The sequence below is a fragment of the Aethalodelphis obliquidens genome, unplaced genomic scaffold (assembly GCF_003676395.1).
Source record: "Aethalodelphis obliquidens isolate GAN/ISIS:26980383/991018 unplaced genomic scaffold, ASM367639v1 scaffold35, whole genome shotgun sequence".
Lineage (NCBI taxonomy): Eukaryota > Metazoa > Chordata > Mammalia > Artiodactyla > Delphinidae > Aethalodelphis > Aethalodelphis obliquidens.
Window position 1 is genome coordinate 19,473,107 of NW_020837979.1, and position 14,476 is coordinate 19,487,582.

At 40.6% G+C, this 14,476-nt stretch overlaps 1 protein-coding gene across 6 annotated transcripts in view; it reads right to left on the reverse strand.

Annotated features, from left to right (window-relative positions):
• Positions 1–14,476, reverse strand: part of CTNNA2 (catenin alpha 2) — a 1,197,048-nt gene that overhangs the window by 760,621 nt on the left and 421,951 nt on the right. For all 6 annotated transcript variants that reach the window (XM_027129221.1, XM_027129219.1, XM_027129216.1 and 3 more), the window contains one exon: positions 1,647–1,850. In XM_027129221.1, coding sequence (XP_026985022.1) covers positions 1,647–1,850 — 204 coding nt within the window. The remainder of the gene's footprint in view (positions 1–1,646; positions 1,851–14,476) is intronic.

Genomic DNA, 14,476 nt, shown 5'->3' on the forward strand with positions numbered 1-14,476 from the left:
TACATGTCACATCTCGATCAATTCTTCTTTAATCACATTCTGTGATTAAAAGAACACAGGAACATCCTTCTTTTTCTGATTTATTTATATTGAGATCTTAACCATCACTCTGATCTCCGCAGTTTCTACTTCCTTCTTTGGCAGTAATTCTTCATTGCTAGAAATACCAGCATGCCTTCATATAAAATCAAATTCCACATATAAATCATTAGCCTGTTGCCATTCTGTTAAAAACAAACAAACAGAATCCCAGATTTTATAAGCCCTCTTTTTTTGTTAAATCCATTATTCAAAACGATTGACACAGGATGGAAGGCACTGGCGATCGACATTTCTAGCCGTACCCTGCGTAGCACCCGTAGACCAAAATCACAGAAAGTGTTGGCCATCCAGATCCTATAGAGAAGTCCTCATAAGCAGAAGAATACCATGTGAGACAACCACACCTTATTCTTTGCGTGCTGAAAATGGGCAAATCTTGCAAAAGCAAAGAATCTGAAGATGTATGGGAAGGAAACAGATTTGGGCTTTGAGGAGGGCATTCTACATCTTTCTGTTTTCTAGATCAAAGTTCTCTGGAGGGTGTGGCAGGAGGAGCTCTGTGCCTGGCACTGCTGACTCCTAGCTTGACCTGAGAACCTACATGTCAGTTAGGGATGGGAGTGGTAAGAAGAACCAGGCTGGAGGGAAGGACATGGGTTGACTGCTTTGTCTCAGCTTTGCCTCAGGGTGTTCCAGCAGGACCCAGGGTGGGCTTCAAAGGCTGGGAGCCGATTTTCAGAGTCCCCGTTCCCTACCTGACACCTACACAGGGCATTCCTTCAACATGTAATGTCAAGACCTCACTACATTTTTCCACTTTATGCTGAATTCTCTCAAACCCAGGAGTCCAGGACAGGAGGAACTCAGATCATTCATGGGTGCAAGCCCTGGGCATCAACAACATCACCTCTGCTGAATGAATAGAGCAAATCAATACAAACATAATTCAGTGCCTTTCAAAACAAAGAATATGGCTTCATCTCCTTCATCTAGTTTTCAGGTACACAAGAAGTATCACATTCTACACCTGTAGGAGAGAACAGCTGGTGTCTGTGCTGCCATATCACTAGATGTTACTAACAGCCATTTGAAAACTTGGAGACATTCCCTAATTTCTAAATGCACAGTGAATCAATAAAGTTTTCCCAAGTTTTACTGCAGTTAGAAGTTTCCACCTTAACCAACTCTGTCCAAACTTTTGAAAATCTATTATAATTCCTAATGCCTCTTCGGGATGAAGATTAGCCATCTACAGCCATCCTTAGCTTTGAAATTGCTCTGTGTAGAGGACTTCAGTGTGACCTCAGTTATTTCCATCCACCGTCTACTTTTGCCGACTGAAATCTTACCTAAATAAAGGGCAGCCACTAAAACGACCCAGAAATCACTCAAGTAAAAAGCCAAAGTTTTCCTATGAAACCTCTTCCACCAATCTCTTCCCAGCTACCAATGCATTCCGACACGTGATCAAGACAGGACGCTCCCAAAGCGGCTCTTGGGTTTCACCTGTCCTCTTTCCAAACTGTGCCTGCTTTCCTCAGAGCCACCAGATCACGCACCGGAATCCCCCGAGGGCGGCGCGGGCCTGAGAGCCCGGGACTTACGTTGTTCATGTACTCGCTGAGCAGGTCCTGGAGCGCCTGGCGCACGGCGTTGCACTCGGCCACGATCCGCTCCCGCCGGTCGTCCCGGGTGCACGAGGAGTCGGCCATGAGAGCCGCGCCGCTGATGATGCTTTCCAGGCGCTCCTCTAGGGACGGCCGGAACCGGGCCTCGCTGAACGTCATGGGGTCCAGGATGATCTTGTTCTGAAAGGAGGACAGTGCAAAAACAATCAGCAGAGAAGAGGCGGCTGCCTTGGCACCCTGTTTTCTAAACCAGAAATTTCTGAGGCCAGGGCAAGACTCTGCGTGGAGAAGAAACGGGCTACTTGGATAAATTCTAAAGTGGCCTTGACAAAGTCTCAACTTTCTGTAAGATACTTTGTCCTGAATCTAATCTTCGGGGAGAAAACACCATGCTTTGTTTCAAAACTGTGTTCTTGGCAAAGGCTATCTCAATGGAAGGGTTTTCGAACGAGATCGTGGCACTGGCTTGACATTTTTTAAAATTTGTAGCCTTTGAGGAAAGCACATTTCAGTGTAGCGCTTTGTGGGGCTATGGAAAGATTTTACAGCCCCAGACTAGACCATAATACGTAACCAACAATAGGACTGGTACACACATAGCATGCATCCCCTTCAAGAGAAGCAGAGAGTCCCATGGCAGGATGCCTTCTGAAACTTGAGTAAATAGCATCCAAAAGGCATATACAGTACAGGTGACTTCCCACTAGGAGCTAATATATTTTGTATAAAAACTAGCATTTTAGAAAAGGACTCATAATGTGTGTGCATGTATGTGTGTGTGGTCTGTCACAATTAACTGACAGTATCCTGATAAAGGTGCTAACATGTTCCAAAAGAGCTTAGATAAGGAGAAAACAGAGACGTTTCCTAAAGGGAAGGTGTCACAGAGCGTTTATGCTTAGTTTTGCCCCTGCTAAGCCTGAGGATCCTGGAAACATGTAGGTAGTGATGTCCAGAGGTGTACAGAAATATGCATCCAGAATTCAACAGGTATATCAGCCTGTATGAGGATCTGGGAATCATCAGGACTACGTGGACACAAGGTAGTGAATGGTATACTAGCAAAGTGAACAGAACAAGAACAGGCCTAAGAAGGCCCAGTTAATCCCAATTTCCAAAGGTTTACAGAAAGGTAAGAATCAAAAGGAGGATCGAAAACATACAGCAGAACCTGGAGAATAGTATTTCCAGCAAGTCAAGGGAGTGGAGAGACTGATGAAGTATATGGTAACTAACTGCAGGAAATAGAGAGGCAACCCCAACTTTGCCTAATTGCTGGTTTTCATTAGGGACCCCTTCTCTGCTCCAAACAAGGAAGATCATTTCAACAACGTTAATCACAGTGGAATGACCTGCTGCACTAATGGTTCGCTCATCTTCACTGGAGGTGCACACTCAGAGGTCCAAGAACCAGCATGGTAGTGATGGAGTAAATGGTCTTCTGACCCTTGGATCCTTTGATGGTATTGCCATTCCATTGCTCTTTCCTTTGATGTTCATCATATATATATATATGTGTGTATGTGTGTGTGTGTGTGTGTGTGTGTGTGTACACACACACACACATATATTTAGAAAGCATAATTTACCATATCTACAAATATAATAAGGAAACCAAATGATAGTAGGTAGTCATGCCATTGCCCACCTGCCATCTGCTGAGTACCTACTATATGCCTACTAGAGTGCTTAGTGCTAAAAAGAGGGTGAAGAGCATAAAAGACACTTGTGTGATTTTTTTTTACCAATAGGATATAAAATAGCTGCTTAATTATTACAAAATAGGTCGGAGCATGCTCTCTGGGAATAGCTTGCCGTAACTCTCCAACATATCCTAAGGTATTTGCTGAAAGCTGTGCTCAAAGTATCAGTGGCTTTATTCCTGTCTTACCCCTAGGTGCTTTGTGACCACCTGGAGGGGTGGGATAGGGAGGGTGGAAGGGAGGGAGACGCAAGAGGGAAGAGATATGGGAACATATGTATATGTATAACTGATTCACTTTGTTATTAAAAAAAAAAAGGATCAGTGGCTCTGATTCTCTGCTTGTTGTTAAAATGCAAATCTCCACAGCAGGGAGATCCCTTCAGCACAAAATGATGATGCCCTAAGGAATGCGTGAAGCAGGTGGTGACTTCGAAAGAAAAAAGCACCCACTAAACACAGACCACGTCTGAGGTCCACTGGAATGGTGGATTTCCTAGGAAATTACTCATTGGTCGAAGCTCTCTCTTCAGTTTAGAAGGCAAATGCGTGAGGTCCTTCCTATGAGCTATTCTGTGGCAGGTTTTGGCATAAAGACTACCTTCACATTTGCACTTTCTTAGATCTTACGAAAAGGATAATTTTTACTTAACTCAGAATAACATTACTCAAATTCTGTCCCTTGTGCCTAAGTAACCTTCCAAACAGTATCAAAAAATCACATGGAGTCCTCAGTACAGTGGATGGCTTTGCAGGGTATATCTTACAAGTGAGATTCCCAAAGGAAAGCTGAGAGGGGGCCACAGGTGCCCTGCCCCACCTGCCATCTGTACTAGAGTTCTGTCTGCAAGGACTCTTCCCAGTGGGATCCATTTGAATTCTCTCTCTCTTTCTTGCTCTCTTTCTATCTACTGCTTTTCAGATGATGCATTTATTTTATATATATATATATATATATATATATATATATATATATTTACCATGTAACATGCATTAAATACTGATACTCTAATTAAAGAAATACCTGATCAAAGTATAATTAGACTACTTTCCTTTATAAGGATTGCTGATTTTCAAAGCACTCTTTTATAGGAACCCATATTAACAAAAAACAATAAAAAGTGTTTGTTCTGCTTTGAGGTTTCAGGAGACTCTCCAAGGTTATATATCGGCTCTCAGATGGATTTTTATTATACTTTTGGACTAAAAAATATAAAGAAATGCCAATTTGATGGAAATATATTGAGGTAAATTTGAACTCAATAAGGGCAATTGTAAAACAGTTTCCCTGTAGAACAAGGAAAATGTACTATTGTCATTATAACATTATTTCCTAAATTATTTTCCACGGAACACTGAGCTTAGAGATGTAATGTTCTGATGAAAAAATAAGTTACCTTAGCCAGATATGTTTTGGAAATGCCGCATGGCCCAGGGTACGTTAGCACATGAAATGCTTTGGGGAGTTCTGCATTAACAAGTCCGTCTCCTGCAGCATTCCTCAAACCTATTTGAGCATAGAGGGGTCCCCTTTAAAATGCATGCATTATCTATGAGAACCTAAGGAACACGCTTTTTGAAATCATGGCAAGAGAGAATTTACAGTGTCAGCCGAATGAGCTCCCCACCTGCCACGGCCCGGGGCTGTCATGAAAGTAAACGCACTGCAACATTGAGCTTCAAAAACTCTGCATAAAAGTTACACTGTTCATCACATTTCTAATAGAATTATTCATTATGTATAGATCACAGGGGAAAAGCTTTAAAAAAAAAAATCTCCCTGGAAAAGAAACAATAAATTTACAATATTCCCATCTATATCCGTGGTGGAGATGGGGAGTACTGCAATGATGGATGTGAACGGCTAGCAGGAAGAAGCCACTTAGGGGAGAGAAAATGCATTAAAGGCATTGCGCATGTGCACGTGCATCTGTGTGCATGTGTGTATGTGTGTGTGTGTGCATGTGTGGGGGTGCGGATTGCCTGTGTGTGCTTATCTATGAGTGGATGGGTTTGGGTTGTGTGTAATGGGTGGAGGGGGGCAAATTGGCGGGAGGGGACATGGGTTGTGTGTGTGTGTGTATGTGTGTGTGTTTTCAGAGGACTGGAGAGCTCTCAAACAGGCTTTAGAAAAACAGAAAAAGATAAGGAAAAAACAAAACAAATGAAGCCAGGGGCTTAAGGACTAGAGGAAAAGACTATCTACCGTTGCTAAAGTGATAGGAAAAAACAAACTCCTGGAGGTGAATCCTAGGCAAAAATACAGAGAGTGAAAGCCAAAGTGGAGTGAAGGAGGAGTATTGCTTCTGCATATTTGAGAGCGACTTAAAAAAAGAAACAACCGGGCAGGCTCTCTTTGCTAGCACACTCCGGGGTCAGCTCAGCCTGTCCGCGACTCTCTGAGGCTGCCCTCTACTGGCCAGAAAGGGAGCAGCAGCGGCAGCAGCATCCAGCTCGCTCCCTGGTCACGGAGGGAACATTTCATGGGTAACATGCAAGCACCAAACAGAGAAAGGGCAAGGCCAAGGTTTCCTATCTCTCCCTTTATGCCAAAGGTGTGCTCCTGCAAGAGGATTTTATGCTGTTTCCAATTGTACGGACTTATTTTAGTCCACTGAGATCTTACATTTTAAATATCTAAGTCTCTCGTTTGCATCCTTAAAGCTCATTTAATCTTTTTATCCTTTTGATCTTTTAGTTCATCTCCTATTGTCATTTTAGTTCATTTTAAAATTGTGAGGCTATGTTTCTTACTTTATCTTTTTCTTCTTTTTTTTAAGTAAGCCTTACTTTAATTTCTTTTTATCCTGTCTATTCTCAGTCCCTTTATTTCACTAGCATAATATTCTGTGCTTTGTGATTTTTCCTTAACTTATTTTTTATTAACATCTTTACTTTAAAAATTAATGTTTTCATTCTTACATTTATGGAGTGGCAACTGGAAAGCATGGCTATAAAGAGAGCAGTCCCAATAATTCACCCCCAAGCAAAGGAGGCTAGGATCCTCTTCTGCCATCAAGTTGGAGCTATAACAGTCTCTCTTGTCCTACATAATTGATGTCCCATTTTTTCCAATGTCGAACTCTATAAAAATTGTAACTTGAAATAATTCAGGGAACGATATAGTTCAAAACTACTTCCCAAAATAATAGATTTACCTGTATTCACCCCACATCCAATTGTTACAAGAGCACTGCTTTTAAATTGCACCTATCATGCATGCATTCTCTCTACAGGGAGTAATGTGATCTAAAATTTCAGTACTATCCTGGGACACTGAGTTATACTTGTTGCAGGCTCCGATGCCACAGCAGGCAGCAGAGAGGCCTCTGTCAAAGCAAGAAGTTGAATGCATTACAAATGGTTTGATAGGTCCACAATTCTGTGTCTGTGATATTACTACCTCCATCTTATTGAAGAGGAAAATTATTCCAGAGATGTTTCCCCATGTTCGTACAGCTGGGAAATGAGGACACCTGGATTTGAACACAGGGCTTTTCACTTTAAGCCCAGCGTTCCTTCCACTGTTTCAGATTGCCCATATTCGGTTGAAATGAGTATAACAAATCATAATTATAAAATTTTATTTCTTATTTTAAAAAACCATGAAATTCTCCTAAACCAAGTATAATGGTATAAGTATAATCTGTCATACTGTCTTCTTTTATGTCATCGGGGTCAACTTGCCCTTCCCATGAATAGTTTAAAGTATAGCCATTCATTCAACAAATGGGTACCAGTTACTGCAGGTGTCTGAGGGCACAGACTGAAGAATCCTTTATTTCAAGAGGTTCACTGTCTAGTAAAAATAAAAACAGAATATGTACAACCAAGTGTAATTTGGAAAATATACTGACAATGTTAAGGAAGAGCTGAGTGATGGGAATTTGCACAGTTGGGAGGTGGGAGGTAGTCACAGAGATCTTCCTGGAGGAGATTACTCCTCAGCTGAGACTAAAAGAGTGAAAAGCAGTTGACCAAGCAAAGTCAGGGGCCGGAAGAGGCAATGCAGACAGAGTAGGAAGTGGTGACAAATGCACAGAGGTGAAAAATATCACAGTATATGAAGAGTATCAAAAGAGGTTTATTGAAGCTGAAGTGTTAAGTGTGAAGTTACAGGTATGGTGCCATGAAGGGGTCCCAAGCAACTTTCCTTTAAGAGAAACTTCCGCATGAACATAGGTAACTGACCGTCTCCACCTGCTACAACTGTAGATCCACCAGTTTCACAAGGAGCCATACAAGACCCCAGCAGCCCCTGTCAATCACGGAGCCATTCCTGCCCAGTGGGGACTTCTCCAGCAGGCAACATCTGCCCCTGCTCTTGCCTCTGCAATGGCCATGCTAAGACCTGCTCGGAACTGTGTGCTCAGGCTCTTCCGACACTGTCCTCTCTCTCCTGCTCTCCTTTCACGGGTGTTTGACCTGCACTGCAGTCAAAAAGCTCTCTTGGCCTATTTCTACTGGTTCTTTCCCACTATATCCTTCAAAGGCAATTCCTGTTTACACATCTAATCCCATCTATCTTGGGATTTGCTTCTCCAAGGACTTGAACAGACAGAAACAGGAATAGGAGACAAAGTTGGTGAAGAGAGCAACAGCCGTGTTCTGAAGAGCCTTCTATGCCATAAGACGCTTTCTCTCTGTAAATACCCCTTCAGACAATGAAGAGTCATCAAGAATTTAAAACATAGGAGTGATGTAATCCTGTTTGGCTGCAGAAAGTTTTCCCCAGAAGTAGGGAAGTCAGCTTTGGCAGGGGTAGAAGGAGAAGGCAAGAGAGCAATTATCAAGGCTTCGGAGCCCAGAAGAAAGAGAGGCTGAGTACAAGATTATGTTTGTATAAAAAAGATTAAGGGCATGTGTTGGGACACATTCAGAATGTGAATCTGCAAAATATGGAGATATACTGGCTATGAGAATGTAGAAGAAGGAGTCAAAGATAAAACCTAAATTTCTGGCATGGGTAACATCAAAATGCACACATCAACCAGTTATATCCCGGGTATCAGCCTCCTTTTATGCAAATAAAGTTTTATTAGAACACAGTCAGGCCCATTCATTTACACACTGTCTATGGCTATTTTCACACTGCAATGGCAGGGTTTAAAATTTAGGACAGAAACTGTATGGGTCACAAAGCTTGGGATATTTCCTATTGGTTTTTTAAGAAAACATTCACTGACCTTGAACAACTGTGACAGGTAACAGATAAAGAAGAACAGGTTTAGAGTGCCTATGATTCATTTACATGGAAAAGTCTTGTGGAAAGTTGATTATAAGTGTATGAAAATGGACCAGCTATAAAGATTGAGGATCATTAGAATAAAGGCAGGAGTGGAAGCTATGAGAATGGATGTGCTATCCCAAGGAAAAGAAATAGAACGAGAAGAGCAGTGAGCCCAAGCCACACTGGGAAGCCCTCAATGCATAACAGAGAAAGAGCCCACAAAGGACATGGTAAAGAATGGTCAAAGAGATCTGACTAGACCCAGGAGATTTTATGGCCATAGTTTATAAGGGAGAACAGTAGGAAATTCTCTAAAGAGGCCAAATAAGATCAAGACCAAAAATGTCCTTTGAAATTGGAAGCTAGGAAGTTATCAGTGATAAACTGTGTGCCTATATGTGTATATCTGTGTGTATGTACTTATTTATTTGTAAATATTTTAATCCAAAAGGCACATCAGCCTCAATGGAAAGTAGCAGAAGCAATCTGACTACGGTTGAGATGAAAAAGAAATATTTTCAAATTCATAAAAAATTATTTACCATTTTCAGGAAGGTTCTAGAACACAACTAGAAAAAAGAAAGAATTAAATGGTATTAAATTAGGAAGGAGAAGATAAAACTATGTATGTCTGATTGCAGATGTTATAACTGCTAACAGAAAAAAATGAGAATCAACCAAAAATTTATTGCAAATTTTTTAAAAATTCATGAAAGCACTTGTATTTATATGCAAAATCAATTGCCTTCATATATACAAGAACTAACCAATTTGAAAGAGCAAAATTACAATAACAGGAATTGCAAAACAAAACACACAGGAAAACACACTTTAGATGTCAACTAGATACGACAAGAAATGTGCTAAAGAAAGATGAATCGTGCAGGCACACACTCTGAGCACAGGGCAGAGCTGGAACTGGGATGCACACCCTCTCGCTCCAGACTCTCTGATTTGGCTACTACACTGCGTTTCCCACTGGTATCTTTCTGCATGCGTGATGCTGGTCAACACGAAGAAGTCAATGGAACAGCTATTTCTCCATCTCAGACACTAAAGTAGTAGTAGTACTGTACATGATTCTTTCTACTTTAAGAGGGTATGGAAAACAGTGAACAATGATCAGGAATAGGGACTTCCCTGGTGGCACAGTGGTTGAGAATCCGCCTGCCAATGCAGGGGACACGGGTTCAATCCCTGGCCCAGGAAGATCCCACATGCTGCGGGCCACAACTACTGAAGCCCGCACACCTAGAGCCTGTGCTTCAAAACAAGAGAAGCCACCACAATGAGAAGCCCATGCACCGCAATGAAGACTAGCCCCCGCTCGCCACAACTAGAGGAAGCCGGCACACAGCAACAAAGACCCAACGCAGCCAAAAATAAATAAATAAATTTATTTTTAAAAAATGAGCAGGGATAAAAGCTCTTAAAATGCTACTTTATCCTACTTTTCATTTGTTATCTGTCTCAAGCTGGCCAGCAGACATTATAATATACTTTTTCTACCAAGAAGGAAAACACAAATATCTGTTAATCTTTCTTGAGCTACAAATTAACCATCTTAAAGCTGAACTTTGTACCTAACTATACTAAAAGCAGTAACTTAGCATGACTGGCATAAGATCAGGAGCATAAAAGTAATATATTACAATATTTAATTACAGTTATGCCAGTAGAAAGGCTCTAGCACACTCATAATGTCTAATGGAGTGGTTTCATACCCACAGATTTAAGTTCCCAAGATTTTCAGTGCACAGCTGAGGAAGGTGGTGTGTTTTTCTTCAGTAGCCAAGAAACCGCTTGTTAAAGACTGGGAGAAAGTCTTATTTATTATCTTTAGATCTTCTGGCTTTCAGTGTTCATTAAACCCTTTAGAGAACTACTTAGTCATCTCAAATGTACACAGAATTTTCAAAATGCCAGAAAGGATAACAAAGAAAACCGATTTAATCAATGGTTTTCCCAAATCTAATCTTATAAACATGGAAAAAGCAAACGCTAGTGGTATGAGCAAGTCCTGTGGTCTTCTTTGCTCTTTGTGACAACCCTGTGAGATAAATGTGCCCTGGGTTTTTACTACCTTCATAGTTCAAGGTGGCAACTAAGGAAAATAATAAATTGTGCTGTTGTACCTCATAAACACTAGACCCTCACCACCTGCTGTCCAACATAGCTATTTCGAATCAAACAAGCAGAAGAAAGAATAAATGCCAACATTCCCTTCTGCAGCCATTCACTTTCATTTTTTAAAGATGGCAAAAAAAAGTTCTCAAAGAGGCAGGTAACATTAGTTAAAGTCATTCTTCTAAAGGAATACGTCATTGTGATCTGGAGTAATTAAAGCAATGCAAATCAGAAAGTCAAAATGATGTGCATGTTTAAGTGAGGGAATATTTCTCTTTAATTATTCTGAGATTTTCCTAGAATAGGCAACAATGTACATGTCTTTACTTCCTTTCTTTTGCACCTTTATCATCACCCCATCCTCCTATTTACCTCTGCGTATTTAAATTGTGTACTTTGTCTTGTCTTGGGGTATAACTGGATAAGTTTTATGTTTCACTGATAAAATAGTCCTTCCTTCCTTCCTCTATTTCCCAGGTACAGAGTTCAGAAGTCCTTCTGTTTCTTGCTGCATGAAGAAGTCCAAAGACATGTGGTCTGGAGAGAACAGTGCCCCAGTCTGGGTGAACCTTGAAAATGACTGAGCCTGCCCAGAGAACGGTAAGCTTTGGTCCAGCTCAGAGCGTCCTGCTTCCTTGGCATTGTCCAAACGGTCTAGGTCACAGAGGTTACAGAGAGTTCCAGCAGGCCCAAGATTTGTAAAGGCTTTTAATTGTATTCATTGTATTATTTTGCTGCACTGATAAAATTCCAAACAAAGCAGACAAATGAACAAGTCCAGGCAGTACCTATTGATTAACTATTCACCAGTGTTATTTTTTAAATGTCTGTTATCCAGTTTAAAATATTTGACTAGTAATGCCTGAGGCAGTCTCTCCCAGTCTCCCATTAAAATGCCTATAGATAGAGGGGGAAAAAGGAATTTTATAACCCTGAAAATTGAGAATGAAAGACATCTACTGACAATGAAGCATGATCATGATTCTGGCTCTGAATGCTTTAAACACTTCTTTTAAAGATTGAAGTCTGAGATAAAAGCATAAGTCAAGGCCATTTTAATAAATTAATTGAGGTGTCTAGATCAAAAGCGTGTTATCGGTTTGGTTTTAAACATTTATTCTCCCTGTAGTGTATCAAAAATTAACACAGATACATTTTCATCTTTTTCATTCTTTGTCAAGCTCTTCCCAGTGAGAATGTTTCTATCTGTACCTAAAAAGTTTTTCATGGGCTAATTGGGGTAACATTTGAAATGGAAAATACTAAAGGTATTGGGTTTTAATCATCTATGTTTTCTTAAGCTACAGAGAAACTCTAACCTGCATTTTTGGATTTGCCTTAATTTTTAAAATTGCATTCTAAAATCGATTACTTACTCTTTCTTCTCAGGATTATATTTAAAGATAAACTAGTTATACCATTTATAATATACTTAAGATATTATTTGTAATTAAACAGTTCAGTTTAATTGGAAATAAATGACAAAGATAATGACTTGATAATTACACAGCGCTTTTTATTCTTAGATATTTGATTTTTTTAAAGAGAAATCTATCTAAGCCCACATTAATTTCATTTAAGAAGAGAATCTGATATTTAGCAAGACAGAGTTATTTATTTGCCAAAGTAATAGATAAAAAAACTGTGTGAGGAAGTCCAGCTGTGGACTCTTCCTACTGGATGCTTTGATCTAGTGGAAGCTGGTTTCATTTTGCCTAATTCGATCATCTGTGTGTGTTGCTGAGTTGTTGTGGCCATTTCATGAGCACAGCCTAAAGCTCTGACAAGAACAGTAGTTAACAACGAATCACAGTAAAGCAGAGCAAAGGTAATTATCCTCAGCTTTGCACTGTGGATTGATCAGAAAGCAAGTGTCCAAACTGCATTTAATCAAACTGAGCCTTTAGAGGGTTGAAGAAAGAAAACTGATTTTACTCTTTGGCTGAAAACACAACCATATAATCACTTCACTCTCCTTAATTCTCTACATTGTTGACCCTCTTTTTTACCCAGTCTCCCTCCTCTTTGACCTCTGTGTGGTACTTAATACAATTTACCATCCACTCCTTAAATTAAGCTTCACCTGCGCTTAAGGAAACCCTGCTTTACTGTGAGTCTCCTTAAACCTCTCTGACGGCTCCTTCTTTCATTCCTTCCCTAGTTCTTCTTCCGTGATTTACACGAGGAGCTGGCATATCTCAAGGTCCAGCCCCTTGTCCTCAGGAGTCCTCTTAATACTCTCTTTCTTGGAGAGCTCTCCCACCCCATGCCTTAGCCATCACCTAGTCATGAACAAGAACTCAAATTCCATGTCCAGTCTCGACTCTCTTGAGGCCCAGGCCCCTCTCTCTAGCTATACACCCACCATTGCCAGCTGGAGGTCCAATCATCACCCCAAGTATAACATGTGAACTCTTCATCTTCTTCCAAAGACTAAACCCTCATTTCTATGGAGGAAAAACAAGCAGGAGGGAAACAGGAATCGATAAATCTCACTTCATCCTCCTAGTGCACTGAGAAATTAGAACCCATGAGGAATCCTCGCTTGACAAAGGAATGAAGTGTTGCTCACACAGGGTAGGCGGCTTGCTAAAGACTACACAGTAAAAAGTTTGAGGAGTCTTTCTGGCTCCCAAGCCCCTGTGCTTGCAGCCTCATTCTCTCAGGCACTTTTGTTGAAAGATCAAGCATCTTTGTAATCTATAACCAGGTATAACATGGTACAGAGGTGGACAGCTTGGATTAGAATCCTGGCTCCAACTCCTTCAAGCTGTGACTTCTAGGCTGAGCATATTGCTTAAATGATGAGGGTCTTAATTTCCTTATTTGTAAAATAGGAATAACAGCAGTATCTATATTATAGAGTTGCTGAGAAAACTAAATAATATATGTAAAGAGCTTAAAATACTATAGGGCACATAGAAGTAATAAATTTTAACAATGAAGTCATTTAAAATAACTCTTTTTAATGTAATACTTTATATTTCCACTGTTATTCCATCCTCCACCTTTTATTCAGGCCATCATCATCTCCCATTTGCTCAGTAATCAAAACTCTAAATTGACCTTTTTTGTACAACTTATTTTTCCTAAGAGATCATTCTTAAAATTCTGTTTAATCATTCCACCCCACTAGCCCAAAACCTTCAATGGCTAGTAAACTACCTATGATCACCAACTACCTGACAACGTATAGATGCTGCTAATCTTACCTGGTGGTTCTCCAATTCCATTTTCATCATTCCTTTTGTAAGATATGTCAAAGTCCCCAATAGAACTAAGCAATCGGTTGCATTTTTCATCTAACCCTCAGAACTGGGATGTCATTTTCAGCAAGTACAACCTAAAGAAATATAAGTTCATATCCATTCACTTCAAGTTTCAGATCCCTGGCCTTCAAGATCCTCCCCAATCTGACACCAGTATCTGCCTCTCAAATGTCATCTCCCAGGACTCTCCTCAGGAACCCTTGGCTCAAGCCAAAGTGGTCCCTGACTGCCTCACCCCACCCCCTATGCTTCGTGGGTACTGTGGTATTAATTTTTCTCTATTGAATATTTCAGTACCTTCCACCCTGTTGCTTCTCTGAAGCCCATGTTGACCCTACACAGGGCAGACTGTCTTCATCTCTCTGTGTACAAGGCTCTCTCCCTTAAGCCCCATTACAGAACTCCTTGTCATTTATCATCCAGCTTACACATTTAGCTCTTGTCTGATATTACCATGCATCGTTAGTGGTGTCTGGGT